The sequence below is a fragment of the Hyaena hyaena genome, unplaced genomic scaffold, assembly GCF_003009895.1.
Source record: "Hyaena hyaena isolate Hyena2069 unplaced genomic scaffold, ASM300989v1 scaffold_70, whole genome shotgun sequence".
In the NCBI taxonomy this organism is placed as follows: domain Eukaryota; kingdom Metazoa; phylum Chordata; class Mammalia; order Carnivora; family Hyaenidae; genus Hyaena; species Hyaena hyaena.
The window spans coordinates 1,072,017-1,089,761 of NW_024080701.1; the positions used below are offsets into that span (position 1 = coordinate 1,072,017).

Here is a 17,745-nt window from a genome sequence, read left to right on the forward strand (position 1 = left end):
TTAGGTCATGATCTCATGGTTCTTGAGTTCGAGCCGTACATCTGGCCCTGTGCTGACAGTTCGGAGCCTGGAGCCTGCTTTGGATTTTCTGTCTCCCTCTCTCTGCCCCTCTCCCACTTTTGCTCTGTCTCTCTCTCAAATATGAACAAAAAAAGTTTTTAAAATTTTTAAACATTTTTAAATGTTTATTTTTGAAAGAGAAAGACTTGTTGCTTATTTAATGTCTGAAAAATCTTACGTGTTTTGTCGGGTTTTCTAGCTGTGGAAGGCAGGAAGGCAGTTCTTGGAGTAGTTCATCCTTTTAGGGAAGATTTGCAAGTCCCCACTACCAGTCTGCTGGCTGGTCACAAAATTATAAATGCCCCTAAGAACGACTGATCAGGCCTCTTCCAGAACAGTGATTGCTCCTGCAGTATTACCGAGATGACCATCAAGCCTCTGTTGGATAATTCATGTCGTAAGATACTGCTGTAGTAATGAGCAAATTTTAAAAACCTGAATTAGTCTCCTTCCCAAAATTTAACACTCAGTGGGCTTAGTTCTGCCTTCTACAGTAGTCACCATAACAAGCCTAATTCTTCCTCCTTCTCCCTCCCTACTACCTTCAAATAAATTCTAGGAGACTACAGACTGCCATGCCACTCTATCCTCTTGGCTGGTTAAAAAAAATTCTTTTTTAACATTTATTTATTTTTGAGAGAGAGAGAGAAAGAGAGACAGAATGCAAGCAGAGGAGGAGCACAGAGAGAGGGAGACATAGAATCCAAAACAGGCTCCTGGCTATGAGCTGTGTCAGCACAGAGCCCAATGGCAGGGCTCAAACCCATGAACCATGAGATCATGACCTGAGCCGCAGTCGGACACTTAACTGACTGAGCCACCCAGGTGCCCCGTCACTTAGTCAATCCTAATTGGGACTTTGCGTTTGTATCCCCTACACTGCCCACCCCCATTGTTCATCAGATTAACTCCCACTCACCTTTCATTAATCAAGCATCATCTTAGGTGTCTTCCCTCAGTATCCAATTTCAATCAAGTTTCCCTGGCTTTCTCTGTCACAGTGATTTAGAAAACTTTGGAGTTCAGAGCCAACGGGCAAGAAAGAACTCTTGAGACGTCTTCAGTGCAAGAAGGTGGTTTTATTACAGCACGGGGACAGGACTTGGGGCAGAGAGAGCTGCACTGAGGTTGTGAGGAGTGGCTGATTGTATACGTTCAAGTTGGGAGGGGTTAGGGATAGCACAAGCCTCCAAGGTATTTTGAAAATCTTGGAAGTTTCCAGGATTCTGAGCCTGGGATTGTTAGGAAAAGGTCATTTATTACTGTTTAGTAAAATCTCAGTCATGATACCCTTCAGATGTCTATCAGTGGGCCATATGCTTGGAGGATGATTGCTAACATACACTGGGGGCGGGGATAAAGATAAAGGAAGTTCCCAAAGAAATTTTTTTTTACAAATAGTTTATTGTCAAGTTGGTTTCCATATAACACCCAGTGCTCATCCCCACAAGTGCCCCCCTCCATGCCCATCTCCCCCCCCCACACACACATCTATCAGTCCTCAGTTTGTTCTCAGCATTCAAGAGTCTCTCATGGTTTGCCTCTCTCCCTTTCCCCCACCATTTCCCCCCTTCTTCTCCCCCTTGTTCCTCCGTCAAGTTCCTCCTAATCCTCCTATACGTGCAAACATATGGTATTTGTCCTTCTCTGCCTGACTTACTTCACTCAGCATAACACCCTCAAGGTCCATCCATGTTGCTACACATGGCCAGATTTCATTGTTTCTCATTGCCATGTAGTATTACATGGTATAGAAAAACCACATCTTCTTGATCCATTCGTCTGTTGATGGACACTTAGGCTACCAAAGAAATTTTTTTATATGTTAGAGTAGACGTACAGGATCTTAGAGGTCAGGTAATGTTAAGCTGAGATTGCCTTTTGCCTGTAGCAAATGTCATCATTGAGGCAGCTAAATTCCTAGAGGAATGTCACTCTCCCTATTTCAAGGACTTGTCAAAGGGTTGTTGGCAGTAAGGAAATTTAATTTTTCATTTGTCTTTGTTTCCCACATCAATAGCACATTGTGCTTTCCCTTCATAGTTTTACTACAATTGGTAAATATGTATTTATTTGATTTTCCCCCCCACTTAGTTGAGGTGTAACTAGTGTTTGTGTGATTTTTTACCATTTTCTATATTGTAAACTCCAGGAGGGCAGAGCCAAAGTCAGTTTGGGTATTTGTTGCCCCGCCCCCACCTGTCCTCTTAGAAGAGTGGTCTGGCACACAGCTGGTGCTCAAAAAATATTTATCAAGTGACATGAATGAGTGCTTTAAAAGCTTGAGCACCCTCTCCTGTTCTCTAGGAGTAGCTCTGAATCTCCTCTTAAAATCTGAATAAGTGTTGGGATGCCTGGATGGTTCAGTTGGTAGAGAATGTGGCTCTTGATCTCAGGGTCACAAGTTCAAGCCCCAGGTTGCTGAAGAGCTTGCCTTTTTAAAAGTGGGGAGGCGGGGGGGGGGGGGGGGGGGGGGGGGGGGGGGGGGGGGGGGGGGGGGGGGGGGGGGGGGGGAGGATCTCCATGTGTTATTAACGTTAGGCCTGAGGGTAAATGCCGGAGATATTTCTGCACACAGATCCTCTTTAAACCTCACCACTCTACCTATCCAAATACTCTGCCCTGTCGCTAGTGAGCCAACATGTAATCTCCCTAACAATCATGGACCAAATAAAGAGAAGGATTGTGACATGGACTCTAAACACGACCGCATTTGCTCTCAAGCCAGGAATATGACGCTAGCAGCTCATAGCTCCTTTCAGGCCCGTAAAACGCACCAATCCCCTCCCCCGCCCAGACCTGGGGGCTCTGACACCCAAAGCCTAGAAGCCTAGGCTCTGGCCTCTGTTCTGACATGCCGTACAGCATGGCAGCCCCCGAAGGCGTGGCCCAGGGCACTGATATCCGTACAACATGGCCGCCTACAGGGAGCGCACCGCAACCCCTCCCTCCCGGCCACCGGAAGTTTCCATTTGAAAGCCCGGCGGCAGACCCGGTCGCTGGTGCGGCAGTTACTGTGGAGCAGCATTTGAACCAGAGCGGCAAGGGCTGCGAACAGGAGCTGCAGGCGCCTCGGTTTGGTTCTCCCGGGGCGAGAAACGGGGCTGGATGTCGGGGGCGGGCGGGATAGACTGGGAATGAAGAATTTTCTTTCTCCCGACTTCTTCCCCGGGCCCGGACAGGCCCGGTCGCGCTCTCCCGGTGCCCTCCACCTGCTCGGGCCCCCTGGCCCACCGTAGGCTGACATTCGCTTCGCACCTTCCAGGGCCCGGCCTTGCCGCCTCGTTACGATGACCAGCGTGATTAAGACGGTGTACACCATGCAGCCCCCCGCTGTGCAGAGCGGCGGCCTGCCGACAGGTGGGTATCAACGACGCCCTGCGGACCAGGGGAGGGGGTCTAGCCTAGGAATATGAGGGCTTAGATCGGTGTCCGGGAAAGGGGGAGGGCATTCCATTGGCTCTGACAAAATGCTAACTCCCCCGGAACCAGGCTGTCTAAATTGCTGATTGTTTCACAATATTATTTCCTCAAGCTACGAATCCCCTGTTAAGAAATTGCTCGTTTTGTTTCCAGATTTGGGCTCTCTGGCGGGACCCGATTTGTTACCAGGGAGAGAGGAGAGTCATTTGAGAAGCCTGATTCTTAGAGGGTGGCCCTAGGCTTTACACCACATCTAGTTCACATTTGTATCTGCACAGTGTCTCTTCTGTAGTATGGTCTCAATGTTTTGGGGGTGAAATGAGAGAGAAGGACCAGGCCTTGCTAGAGTTTTCCACAACCTTGGGGGAAAAGGTAAGATTAAAAACAGTTTGTGATTGCTTTGACATCTTGCTTTGTGTTACTGGGCGTGTGGTTGAGAGGCATCTCCTGCAGTCTGCAGTTGTTCAGCTGCCCTGTCTGGAGACCATAGCATGACATAAACTTCAGACCTCAGAACCTGTTATGCAAAGTTTTGAAACAGATTTATTAAGACTACTTTCCAGGAGACTCTGTGCCGCTGGTGGATGGGCAGTAACGGGATTGATCTGTGAAGTAACCAGTCTTTTCTCCAAAGGTTTAAAGGGTTTTTCTGTTTGTCTCATGTGGCCTCAGAACACCTAAATGGGGGGCGCCTGAGTGACTTAGTCGGTTAAGTGTCTGTCTTCAGCTCAGGTCATTATCTTGCGGTTTGTGGGTTCGAGCCCTGCGTCGGGCTCTGTGCTGACAGCTAGCTCAGAGCCTGGAGCCTGTTTCAGATTCTGTGACTCCCTCTCTCTCTGACCTTCCCCTGCTCACGCTGTCTCTCTCGCTCTCTCTCAGAAATAAATAAAACATTAAAAAAAAAAAAAAAGAACACCTAAATGGTAATCTGGCTTCGGTAGGACCTAGGAGTCCCTGGGGGAGCTGGAGCCTCGCCTCCTTACCCTGCCTTTCCCTTGGAGAGCAGTGACTTGGGTGGAGAGTGACTGGCTCTCCCCAGACAGGTTAGAAGTTTTCATCTCAGCTTTCTATCCCTGTCCCAGCTTTATGATCGTATGTGACCTAAACAGTTTAAGGTTTTAAGGCTATCCTCTTAGGTTTTTTGTTTTGATTTTGGGCATCAACTTGTTTTTAAGTTTTAGTTTTTCAACTAGGTAACATACATATGTAAAAAATCCCAAGTTAGAAACCAATATGTGGTGAAGAACGAGTCTCCCTTCCTTGACACCAGCCACCCAGTTCCCCTCCTTAGCGCCTCTCATTTCAAGAAGACGGTCTTTGTTAAGTCCTGCTAAATTTTTCCTACAGTGCAGTCCTTAGGTTCTAGCAAGTACGGATTACTGGAACTGATTCCAGTTAACGAGGAGTATTGATTTTGATCAATTTATTATTAACACCTTTTTCATGGGATAGATTTGTTATTGTGTATAACTTTATACTTGAAGGAGGATGTAAGTATGTTCCCCCAGGATTACCTTTTACTTCAGACAAAGAGCTGGGACACCTGGCTGGCTCACGTGGTGAAGCATGTGACTGTTGAGCTCAGTTTTGAGTTCAAGCCCTGCATTGGGTGTGGAGCCTACTTTAAAAATAAATAAGGGGAGCCTGGGTGGCTCCATTGGTTAAGTGTCTGACTTCGGCTCAGGTCATGATCTCGCAGTTCGTGGATGTGAGCCCCACATCGGGCTCTGTGCTGACAGCTCAGAGCCTGGAGCCTGCTTCAGATTATGTGTCTCCCTCTTTCTCCCTCCCCTGCCCACTCTCTGCCTCTCAAAAAATAAATAAACGTTAAAAAAAATTTTAATAAAAATAAATAAATAACATGCTTACTTCAGACAGAGGTTTCAAAAGAACTGTTTTAACCATTGCTTTGTGGGTAAAAGAATGGAAAATAGGGTGTAAGTGCCCTGTGAGTATACCTATAAATGAAATGATTTGTTAGTCTGAGAAATCATATTTATTCCAAACTGTTGTGCAGCTAAAGTCATCACAACAAAATCTGTGTCAAATACAGATACACAATTTCCTAACCCCTGTGATCCAGTGCTTCATACCTCATTTCCTGAACTTGATTTGTTACCGCCCTTAATTTAGGTCAAGATGAAGGAGCCATTTTACAATGAACAAAGTGAAGGTTGGTTTAAACTAGAAAATCCATGGGGGATAGGGGTGGAGAGGCAGGGTGTAACTCCAGACATGTTACTTGAACTTGCCATGGACTGTGAATGGTAGAAAGCCTGTGGTGGAGGGCTGGCATAGGGACTCAGGGGAAATGCTCCTCTCTGGGGCAGAAGCGTGTCATGGCAGGGCCACTTCTCAGGTAGTGGCAGTACGCTAGCAAGATCAGAACGGAATGTCAACTAGGGAACCTCTAAATTTAAAAATTGAAAGGGCTGACAGTAAAGGTAATCAGCATGAAAAGGGGAAAGAAGGGGCACCTGTGTGGCTCAGTGAGTTAGGCGGCTGACTTTGGGCTCAAGTCATGATCTCATGATTCATGAATTTGAGCCCCGCATCGGGCTCTGTGCTGACAGCTCGGAGCCTGGAGTCTCTTTGGATTCTGTGTGTGTGTGTGTGTGTGTGTGTGTGTGTGTGTCCCTTCTCCACTTGCTCCCTCTCTCTCTCAAGAATAAACACTAAAAAAATTTTTTTTAAGTGGGGAAGAAGAAGACTAGAGGAGATCGTTTAGAAATGGTGTGTGAAATAGCCCATGAAGCTGTGAAGTGTTCCGTTTATTCAGCAAGTGGGTACCAAACCTCTGTTAATATGCTGGCTACTCTCTAGGCACTAGGGACACAAAGCCATCTCTCAGAATATTTAGGGAGATGTCTGCAGCAGTTCAAAGAGAACCTCGTAGCAGCTTGAGTGTAGCCTTGGGAGAGCACACCAGATGTGTAGGAGCTTAAGAAGGTGGTTCGATTCCACTGGAGATGGATGAAAGGTTCAGCTGTGTTTTGCCCTGCTGATGGCCACTCTGCCTGGAGTTTGGCTCTTTGCTCGTATCAGCCTCCACTTTCACATCTATATCCTCTGGCCATTCAGTTTGCTGCGTCATCAAGCTTTTGGCTGTCTCAAACACACTGCCCTGTCACACTCATAGAGTTTTGGTTTCCATCCCCAATTAGTCTCGAAGTCTTATTCTTCTGAGTTGATCGCCACACGTTGAGATTGGCCAAAATGAAACTCCAGGTGTCTGACAACCTGGAAGGGAACTGTTGGTTGTAGAGGGGCAGCTGTAGCATCACGATGTTTGTCTTCACCCACCCGCTTTCCTTTGCAGACACACAGACCCGAGCCCCTTCTAAGAGCCTATTACCAGTCAAGTCCAAAGAAGTGGATATTTCCAGGCTTCATTCAGGAGGTTCAGAGAATGATGTTATGAAAATCATCAAACCAAGACGAGAGAACGGGTGAGAGTCAGAGCATTGGTATCCAGTGCTAGAAATTGCTCGAAGTCCGGATTTAGAAAGTAGGGTTTTGGAAAGCACAGGGCAGCCAGAGTCAGTGGCCCATAGTAGTGGGTCAGTTCTGAAGAGGCCCAGCAAGGGTTAGGATAAGAGGTACTCTTTCCTTTCTCACCGCTTGGCTCTGAGTGTGCAAAAAGACCAGCCCTAAGTGGTGGTCAGGGTAGGTGAGGCTGCTTGGTTAGCCTGGAACCAGGCAAGCGTGTGTGCCTCGCTCTGCTCAGTTCCCACCAAAGGAGGTTCACATGAGATAATCACACCATTATGAGCAGCAGCAAGTCTGTCGCGTGGTTGCGGTGGGCAGGAGAGGAGCCCAGTCCCCATGAAGAGTCTGGGCTGACACAAGAGTGCATGGGCCCTCAGAGCTTCTCAAGTGTCTGCTCTTCGCACCATATACATTCTCTGGTTCTTTGCTCAGAGAACCAAGCTCTTTGTTCTGCCTTGCTCACGACACGCATAACAATGCCACAAGTCTCTGATTTCTTTGTTGTTTCCTTTTTTAATTGAAGTTATGTTATGAACACACATTATATTAGTTTCAGGTGTACGATATAATGATTAGATATTTGTATATATTACAAAATGATCACCACAAGGAGACTAGTTAACATCCCAGTTTCTTTGTTTTTGCTTTTCTAGGCAAGTAAAAGCTGTAGACACTGCCATCAGAAGGAATGTGAGAAAGAGGTGAGCATCAGGGCACATAAAAGCTGGCTACTATTTTAGGGCGCTGGATCTCAATCTGTTGTGCCCCAGAATCCCTAAAGGGTTCTTGCAGCGTGGTATAGTCTGGGTGCCATCTCAGAAAGCTGAGTGGGGTTTTCAGGGATGGAGCACAGCCAGGTTTGAGAACCACAGTCAGGGCAAGGATCCGCGATGCTACCGTCTTGAGAGCCAGACGAGCCCTCTGGGCTCCATGCTGGGACCACTGCTGATTGGAAATCAAACCCAGCTACTGCCCATCAACAGGAGTGTGAGCCTTCAGGCATTGCATTTGGTTAGTGACTTCAGTTCAAGCTGGAAAGTTGGTAGAAGTAGTTTTCTAATTCCAAATCTATTATTTGGTCGTGTCTTAAAAGTCCTGAAGATTGGGGCACCTGGCTAGCTTAGTTGGTAGAACAGTGAGACTTTGGTATCAGGGTTGTGAGTTCGAGCTCCACGTTGGGTAGAGATTACTTAAAAATAAAATCTTTAGGGCACCTGGGTGGCTTAGTTGAGCGTCTGATTCTTGATTTTGGCTCAAATTGTGATCCCAGGGTCATGGGATCAAGCCCCACATTGGGCTCTGTGCCGACCGAGGAGCATGCTTAGGATTCTCTCTCTTACCCTTTGCCCCTCCCCCACTCACACACTCTCTCTAAAAAATACAAGGGTGCCTGGGTGGCTCGGTTGGTTGGGCGTCTAACTCTTGATTCTGGGTCAGGTCGAGCTCCTGGTTCATGAGATCAAGCCCAATGTTGGGCTTCATGCTGATGGCGTGGAGCCTGCTTGGGATTCTCTCTCTCCCTCTCTCTGCCCCTCCCCCATGCATGTGCGTGCTCTCTCTCTCTCTCAAAATAAATAGACCAAAAAAAACCAAAAAACAAAAATAAATAAATAATAAAATCTTTTTGAAAAGTTATGAAGATAAAATAATATTCAAGAATGACTCTGAGGGCATTGAAAAGAAAGTTTAATATTGATGATAATGGCTAATATTTATTAACTATTACATATCAGTAGCTGTGCTAAGAATTATTACATGTATTCTCTCTTATTTTTCACAATACTGTTATGAGATGTGGGTATTACCTGAGTTCTAGAAATGAGGAAACCAAGCCTCAGAGAAGTTAGGTAACTTGCTGAAGGTCATAAACCACTATATAATGAAGCCAAGATTCACCCTGTTTGTGTGACTCTTTAGTCCATTTTCTTAACACCTCCACCTCTTCACGTAAGCACAGTTACCATTACAGCTACAAGCCAGTGAGCAGGCAGAAATCAGAGGAGGAGCTCAAGGATAAGAACCAGCTCTTGGAGGCCGTCAACAGGCAGCTGCACCAGAAGTTGACTGAAACTCAGGTAAGAGACCCACGAGGCCCCCATCGTCAACGCACAGGGGAATGCATGGAATCCAGAGCGGTGGGAGCCCCGGGGTTGGGACTCCCCTGGGGTGGGAGCAGGCTTTCAATGCCCAGGAGCCCAAGGGCAGAAAGGGAAGACACCAGGCTCGTGCTGTGGCTGGCCAAGAGTGAGGGCGGCAAAGACCACCCCCGCAGAGTGGACCGGACCTCATCTGTCTGCATGGCACCCCAACAGGGAGAACTGAAGGACCTGACCCAAAAGGTAGAGCTGCTGGAGAAGTTTCAGGATAACTGTCTGGCAATGTTGGAGAGCAAGGGCCTCAACCCAGGTAAGAGACTGTACAAGCTGCCTTCCGAGGAGTCCGTGCACCTGCCGCTTCCTGAGCTCATCGTGGATTGGGTGTTAAAGAGCCTAGCATGGCATCAGCTGGCCCATTCAGGGCAGGGCTTGCTTAGCAAAACCCTAAAGATTTGGAGGAGATTTTCTTTCTTTTTTTTAAAAGTAATCTCTATACCCAACATGCAGCTCAAACTTTTAACCCAGACATCAAGAGTCACATCCTCTACCGACTGAGCCAGCCACCTGCCCCTGGGGGAGCTTTCCTTTCTTCCCTTGTGATGTTGACTTTAACCAATGGAATTTCAAATGGTTGTGATGAGAGGATTATCTCTTACCTGAACACTTTGTGCCATTCATTTGATGCCAACAAGTGTGACCTTGCAAAGAGACTAGGAGTATTTCATTTCTTTCAAGGCAGAGAGCAAACAGGGTAAATTTCCCAGGTGGGAAAAGGCAGAGGTGATGCTATGTCAAGGGTTCCTAAACCTGGCTGATCAGCAGAATCACAATGGTTAAATGTGATTTTTCTTTAATGTTTGTTTATTTTTGAGAGAGAGAGGGAAAGAGAAAGAAAGAGCACGTGAGGTTGGAGAGGCAGAGAGAGAGGGAGACACAGAATCGGAAGCAGGCTCCAGGCTTTCTGAGCAATCAGCACAGAGCCCTACACGGGACTCAAACTCATGAACTGCAAGATCATGACCCAAGACGAATTAGACACTTAACCCACTGAGCCACCCAGGTGCCCCTTAAGTGTGATTTCTAGTCTGACCCTCTTCCTGGAAAGCAGAGTCTGTAGCAAAGAGGGAAGTAGAGGAAGTAATTGCCCAAAGATGGTATAAGAGCCTCAGACTGAGCTGAGGAGCCTGAGGATACCCAGTGAAGGGGCCCAGGCTTCTTTGAATTCGGGGACACTGGCTTTGAATGCTACTGATTAACCTGTGCATTTTAGTATATGTTCTTTATAGTCACCATATAATTTTAATCTATGATGTATATGCACTACTTTTACCAAAACTAATAATTTTTTAAGCCTGAAAAGCTTTTAAAAATAGTTTTTTGTATTATAAACGAAACAGAAAAATCCAAACTTTACATTTCCTTTAGACAGATTTTCTCCTGAGCTGAAGAGAAAAAGAGTGAGTGAATTTTTGACCATCTCCAAAGCTAGAGCAGAGGGAGGTAAAATACAGCTCTGAGGGTAGGTGTAGGTGACCCTGCCACGATGAAAACTCAGGAGAGAGTCAGCAGCCAGACGCTCAGAGAAGTCTCCGTCATGAGTATTCCTGTACTTGTCCGTGGAGGTGTTTTTACTTTCTGTTTAAGGTGCAGTGCCCTAAGCAAGGCTGACTTTGTCGTTTGTATCAGTTTTAGGCAGCGAGACCCTGGCGTCACGGCAAGAAGCCACCACAGATCATGCGGACTCTATGGTGAGGGCACGGGTGTGAGTACGCAGGGGCTGAGTGACCATGGGTCTCTGCACAGCTAAGAAAGTCTCTGCCGTGTGCCCAGCAAACCCCAGGAAGCAGCCTTTGTTTTCCATGATAGTGGAAGAGAGCAGTGTACGTGTACTCAAAATAGCGTATTTTACTTGGAAGGTGACTTTGTGCTTATAGATGAGTGAGTCTGAGTTGAAAATACGCTACTTTAAGACACATAACAGGATGAACCTGTATAGAGAACTTTCTGGTTTCTCTGTTCTCCACTTGCCCAAATTTCTCCCCTTACCCATGACTGAGAACCATATGATGGAAAGGTCCAGCCTGAATTAAACTGGGCTTCTCTTTGGTTCCCTCCCAAAGCAGGAAGGTAGTTGTTCAGGGTTAAGTCTTTAGAGCCAGAGATGGAAGCCTTCCTCCAGTCCCACAGGCTAGTAGTCACCTCTCCAGTGGCTACTGTGTTTTGTCCCCTGTGTAACATGGAGCATGTGGAAGTGGGGTGATCTGTCCTTCCTGTACATTGAGGTCCTCTGGGGTGCCCAGTAGAGAGCCTGGCACAAGTGGGGCACTCAATACATGACTGAGTGAACAGAAGACTTGGTAGCAATCATCTAACCAACTTCCGTTTTGTATAAAGAGATTAGTGTACATAAAACAAGTTTTCACATTTCAGTAAAGATTTGCTACTACGCTGTACCTTCCTTTTAGTTGCTGTTAGAAACTTTGCAAGATGAGCTGAAGCTTTTTAACGAAACAGCCAAAAAGCAGATGGAGGAGTTACAGGTGAGAGACAGATGTCACCTTGAGGCAGGATTACCATTTCCTACCACAAGAGGTGGATCTGTGGAGGACTCTCTCTTATCTCTCTCTCTCTCTATCTATTTATAAATGTTTTTATTATTTATGAGAAAGAGACAGAGTATGAGTGGGGTAAGAGCAGAAAGAGAGGGAGACACAGAATCTGAAGCAGGCTCCAGGCTCCAAGCTGTCAGCACAGAGCCCGATATGGGCCTCGAACCCACAAACCGGGAGATCGTGACCTGAGCTGAAGTCGGACACTCAACCGACTGAGCCACCCAGGCGCCCCTCTATTTATTTTTTATAAACCACGTTTTAATAATAATAGATTTACAGAAGAGTTACAAAAATAATACAGAGATTTCTGCTCCCTTAATATTAACATCATACATTATCATAGTACATTTGTCAACATTAAAAAACCAATATTGATGTGTTACTCTCAACTAGATTCCAAGACTTCATTTGTTTTTACCATTTTTTTTTCCGACTGTTTTTCTGTTCTAAAGACTCAGAACCATTCACCTCCACAGAGCTTGAGGCAATGTGCAAACACTGGGTGGCTCAAAGTGAGAGGTGGGCCTATGTGAAAGCTGTGCTCTGGAAACTTGGTATCTCGAGGAAACCTATAATAGAAAACCCAGATTCTTGGGTCTGGACTGCTTTGGATTGCTCAGAAGAATCATGAGACAGTACGCTGGATCCTAGAGGATTTCATGGCTCCCATTTAGATCTAGGAGAGAGGCCATTCCTAAAACGAGGGCAGATGTACAAATCTGAGGTAGAAACGACAACGTCTGTCAGTATTCTAATGGTCTTCCTCAATGGGAGAGAAGCATAGTGTCCTGGGATGGCTTTGTCTCTCATGTGACTCAAAGTTTTGTGGGTGTTATTTTGTTTTTGAACATTCTTTTTGAATGTCTTTCCATGCAGGCCTTAAAAGTAAAGTTGAAGATGAAAGAAGAAGAGCGGGCCCGGTTCCTAGAGCAGCAGACATTATGTAACACTCAAGTGAATGATTTTACAACGGCCCTTGAGGAAATGGAGCAGCTATTAGAAATGTGATAAAAAGCAAGTGACCAGCTGGCTCCCTCTTGGGGTTAAACTCTCAGAGGAAGCCACTTAGGACATCTCCTTCTTGGCCATGACCTTCTAGGACTCACCATCCCCAGAATGAAAACAGTCTCTGCCGTAGGATTAAGGACAGTTGATGCTGGAATGGCGGGTCCTCCTTTAAACAAGCGTCCCCAGCCTTTCAGAGTAGCCAGCTCTGCTGAACCTCACACATGCATAACGGAGGCCTACAAAGAGCCTTCTAGGCAACAAAGCAGCATGCCATGAGAATCAAGGGACCAGATCAGCTGTAGCCAGAGGATCCCAAAGGTAACGTTCAGATGTGTAGGAAGAAAACCTTAATTGTATGGGGGAGCCCAGGTGCTGCACAGGAGACATCACTGTGGAGCCATGCTGTCCCTTTCTAACTTGGAACACATTCTGTCTCATCCTGGTTGGGATCTATCCCTCATTGTAAATTAATGAACTTGAAGTTACTTAAAATGGCTTAATAAATGGGGGTGAAGGTATAGATAGCAGTAACACCTACCTGAAACAATACACCTTGGAGCTGTTAATCTAAGTCACTTCTGTTTTTGTTTGTTTGTTTGTTTCTGTTTTGTTTTTATAAAGTGCTACTTTTATAATAAATATTTCTGTAACTGTCCAGACTACAACATTGAGAAATGAAAATAGTCTTTTCACTTACGTATGTCCATTGTTGAACACTATTGACCTAATCTGGTTAACACATTCACGACACCAATTTAACCCAGAGTAGTTTTCTTCTGCTCTAGCCGCTCTGTGGCTTGTCCTGCTGGCTTCCAGGAGCAGTAGCTTGTCTTCGGAGGGTGTCCCCTTTTGTAGCAGAGGTGCCAGACTCCATCCACCAGGCGTGTGTCACTAGCTGTCTGTGTCCTCCCTATGTTCTTAAGCCTGGATCTCGACGGCTATTTGCACAGACAGGCCTGGCCCTGGCCCTGTGGATCCTTAGTCAGCTGACGTCCATGGCAGGCTCCCCTGCTGGCTTAGTAAAGGCACAGCTATATTTCATTTCTTAGTTGGTCTAGGCCGACTTTGGCTGTAGCTATCTTCCTTTTTTTTTTTTTTTTTTAATGTTTATATACTTTTTTTAATGTTTATTTTATTTTTTGACATAGAACATGAGTAGGGGAGGGACCGAGAGAGAGAGAGGGAGAGCAAGAATTGAAGCAGCAGGCTCCAGGCTCTGAGCTGTCAGCACAGAGCCCGATGCGGGGCTCGAACCCACAAACTGTGAGATCTTGACCTGAGTGGAAGTTGACCACTTAAGCAATGAGCCACCCAGGCACCCAGTACAAGTAACACCTTCACCCTAACTTTCAGGGAAGGCTAAATTTCTTTGCATTTCTACAAAAACATTCACATTTGGTTATGTCCCAAAAATTATGAGGGGGGAACCCAGTTACATAATTCTCACCAGTGACAAGGGCTGAATATTCTACCCATTTTGAGAATTGACAGGTTTTTTTTTTTTAATGTTTTTTATTTATTTCTGAGAGAGAGAGAGACAGCGTGAGCAGGGGAGGGTCAGAGAGAGAGGGAGATAGAGAATCTGAAACAGGCTCCGGGCTCTGAGCTGGCTGTCTGCACAGAGCCCGACGCGGGGCTCGAACCCACGAACTGCAAGATCATGACCTGAGCGAAGTCAGACACTTAACCAACTGAGCCACCCAGGTGCCCCAGAATGTTGACAGTTTAAAAGATTGTTTATCCAAATAATTTGTAAGCTGTGGGATCCTCACCTCCTTGTCAGGCCTCCCTAGTTAACACCGAGGAATGTAACTCAGTGACTGTTGCTCATCTTTCCCAGCACAGAAACTCTGTTCACTCATGGCCTGGGCTCCCAAGGGGCCCTCACTTCACAGCTCTTCACACTCCCAGCTGGCATTTGTGCACTCTTGCCTTAGCTTGTTCCGTCCGACCTCTACTGCTCCATCTGCCTTTCATACATGTGGAAGTGTTCTGGGTGCTTAGTCTGATCTGGAGCCTGGATGAATTCATATATGTTATATTAACTCAGCAAACAGTGATCTGTACCCTCCACTTTGCTAGATGCTCAAGAAACTTTAACGTAGCGTGGCATTCTTCACCTCAAAGGTGCTTGCAATCTATTTGGTAAAACAGGTGCTGGTGACATGGAAGTTAAATAACAAACATCAATACTTTACTAACTGGGTTGTGTGAAAGAGTTGTGTACTCTCGTAGTTAACTGTGGGCTAATTTGTTTGGAAAACGCTTGATGGAGGAGGTAGAATGAAGACTGAAGGAAGAGTAACATTTGGAGAGGCTAGCTAGAAAGTTGAGGACCTTCTAGGTTGGTGAACACATGGAGGTCTAGGGAGAGTAACAAGCCCAGGGCATGGAAGCCCCACTTCCTTTCCCCACTGTTTGCCCTATGCATCTCATCTGCCTGGCTGTTCCTGAGTTCTAGCCTTGTGTGGTAACCCGATCATCTAGTAAATAAAATGCTTCTCTGAGTCAGAGCTGCTCTAGCAAACTAAACCCAAGGAGGGGATATCATTGGAAACTCCAGGGGGAAAAAATCATGACATGCTGAAGAATAAAAAGCTGAACAATATCTGGATGAATCTTGGAGAAATGAGTAAGGGAAACAAGGCTTGATCAGAGGGTTCAAGATAAGAGGGGATTGTGTCTGACACTTAAGTGAGCATTTGTAACATGCCATTCATGGTGTTTATACATGTTCCTCCTTACCGTACTTCTCAGCAGTCTGCATTACCATCACAAAATAAACACTATTACCTAGTTTCACAGCCAGGGAAATAGGTGCAGAGAAGTTGGTTTGCCCAAGGTCAAATAATGAGCAAATACTGGAGAAAGATTTGAGCCAGGGAATAGCGGGGTGGGAGGTACGTGGTGTTAGTAGAAGTCTTGAAGATCCTTGAATGCCAGGCCCAGAAGTGTAGATTTTTGTCATCTAGGCCACAGGTTTCCAAACTTCCTCAATTCATGATGCCCCTGGTGTCTTAGTAATATTTATGACACCCGAAGAAATACCTAATGGTTCTTTTTTTTTTTTTTTAACATTTTTCATTTATTTCTAGGAGAGAGAGAGACAGCGTGAGCAGGGGAGGGTCAGAGAGAGAGGGAGTCACAGACTGAAACAGGCTCCAGGCTCTGAGCTGGCAGTCAGCACAGANTATGGGAAAAACTCCATACACATTTGGTAACCAGAGTTACCAAGTGTTATGTATGTATGTGATGGTGGTGTCAAAGTAAAAAAGACACATTGGAGAGGAACATAAGAAGAAAGAACAGGATTTTCCCCTGCTCAAAAGAGAGAATTGTAGAGTTCTCAAGCACAGAACTCTTTATTTGGGTTTTTCTATTAAGAACAGCTCTTAATATACAAGTACAAAGTTTTATTTTGAAAATAGACTTACCTGTGGAATGATACAACACAAGGTATGTATGTGAACATTCAACTTAAGGAGGTAAATCCAAACTCTTTTCTAGTAGTTACTTTATATTGAACAGCAATGCATGGAAGATGTTATTGAAATACAGAAATGGTATTTTCAGACCTTCTCATTTTTCTCAAAAGGATTAGTATAAAATAATATCTCATGATGGTATGTATAATTTACTGACTAATAGACAAGATTGAACGTTTTCTTTATATATTTATTGGCTATATATGTTATTTCTGTCATATGCCTGCTCATTTCTATTTTTCTATTGGGCTGTTTGTACTCCTCTTACTGATGAGTAGAGATTCTTTGTATATTACTAATTGTAATCTAGTAGTTGTATGCATTATAAATATTTTCTCCAACTTTGTTACTTGTCATTTCATCCTATATGTAGGCTTTTGATGAACAAAAATTCTTAATTTTTAGTATCATTAAATTTGTCAATTTTTAAAAATTTATTGCCAATGCCTGTTTGTGACAAGAAAACCCTGTACAAAGATATTGAAAAACTTAATTTTTTCAAATGATATTTTAAAATTTTGTTTTTGATAAGTAGATATTTAATACATCTGAAGTTGATTTTTCTATATGATATGAGATACTAATCCAGTATCATCTTTTTCCATAAGGATATACTTTTCCCTAGGTCTGTTTATTTTTTTTTTAATATTTTTATTTATTTCTGGGAGAGAGAGAGAGAGCGTGAGCAGGGGAGGGTCAGAGAGAGGGAGATACAGACTCTGAAACACGCTCCAGGCTCTGAGCTGGCAGTCAGCACAGGGCCCGACGCGGGGCTCGAACCCACGAACCGCGAGATCATGACCTAAGCGAAAGTCGGACGCTTAACCGACTAAGCCACCCAGGCGCCCCTAGTAACTTATTTTCTAATAGATGTCAAGTATCACTGTGATTCACCCCACAGCTTAAAATATCCATGGTATCCCTCTGAGTTTGCTGCCCAAGGGTACATTGGTTCACCTTATGGAAACTACACATCTAGACAATAATGAATCACTGATAAAATTTCAGCAGGTAATCACCGTAATGGTTTAGAAAAATGAAACCTGCAGTGGTGTTAAAGATGGATGGTGGGATTGAGACAGCAGTGTCAAGGACATCAGGAAAACAGAAATGAAATGTGTTAGGGCCATGACAGCAAAGGTGTAAGGGAAGATCTGAAACACAAGAAAGCTACACGATTTACAGTTGACCTTTGAACAAGGCAGAGGTAAAGGGCACTGACCCCTCTTGCATGGGTGCAGTTGAAAATCTGTATATCTCTTTAAAAAGTTAGCATTTGTATTAGGTGAGATCTGTTTATTTTAAGTAATCTCTACTCCCAACGTGCGGCTCGAACTTACAAGCCTAAGAGTCACATGCCCTACCACCTGAGCCAGCCAGGTGCCCTGAAAAATCTGCATAGAACTTTTGATTCCCCAGAAACTTTATTAATAACCTCTTGGCCTAACCAATAATATAGTTGGTCCACACCCATTTTGTACGTTATATGTATTAATGTTGTATATTTAAAGTAAGCTAGAGAAAAGAAAATGTTATTAAGAAAATCAGAATAAAATAAATTGACAGTACCAT

At 44.9% G+C, this 17,745-nt stretch overlaps 1 protein-coding gene across 3 annotated transcripts; it reads left to right on the forward strand.

Moving 5' to 3' along the window:
• The first annotated feature begins 2,827 nt into the window (after positions 1-2,827).
• KNSTRN (kinetochore localized astrin (SPAG5) binding protein) lies at positions 2,828-13,340 on the forward strand. Of its 3 annotated transcripts, none has more exons than XM_039232703.1 (9): positions 2,828-3,135; positions 3,326-3,420; positions 6,803-6,932; positions 7,626-7,673; positions 8,930-9,047; positions 9,285-9,378; positions 10,755-10,816; positions 11,534-11,608; positions 12,557-13,340. In XM_039232703.1, the coding sequence occupies exons 1-9, from the start codon at positions 2,915-2,917 to the stop codon at positions 12,686-12,688; spliced, it is 975 nt and encodes a 324-aa protein (XP_039088634.1). In that variant the 5' UTR covers positions 2,828-2,914; the 3' UTR covers positions 12,689-13,340. The 3 variants fall into 3 exon arrangements, with proteins under 3 accessions (XP_039088634.1, XP_039088635.1, XP_039088636.1); XM_039232704.1 differs by having other exon boundaries at positions 8,942-9,047; XM_039232705.1 differs by lacking the exon at positions 11,534-11,608.
• The last annotated feature ends 4,405 nt before the right edge of the window (positions 13,341-17,745 follow it).

Coding starts and splice junctions, on each gene's coding strand:
- KNSTRN (XM_039232703.1), top strand. CDS start 2,915: ATGCCGTACAGCATGGCAGCCCCCGAAGGCGTGGCCCAGGGCACTGAT. Junction 7,674..8,929: donor AGAAGGAATGTGAGAAAGAG/GTGAGCATCAGG, acceptor ACGTAAGCACAG/TTACCATTACAGCTACAAGC. Junction 10,817..11,533: donor CAGATCATGCGGACTCTATG/GTGAGGGCACGG, acceptor CCTTCCTTTTAG/TTGCTGTTAGAAACTTTGCA.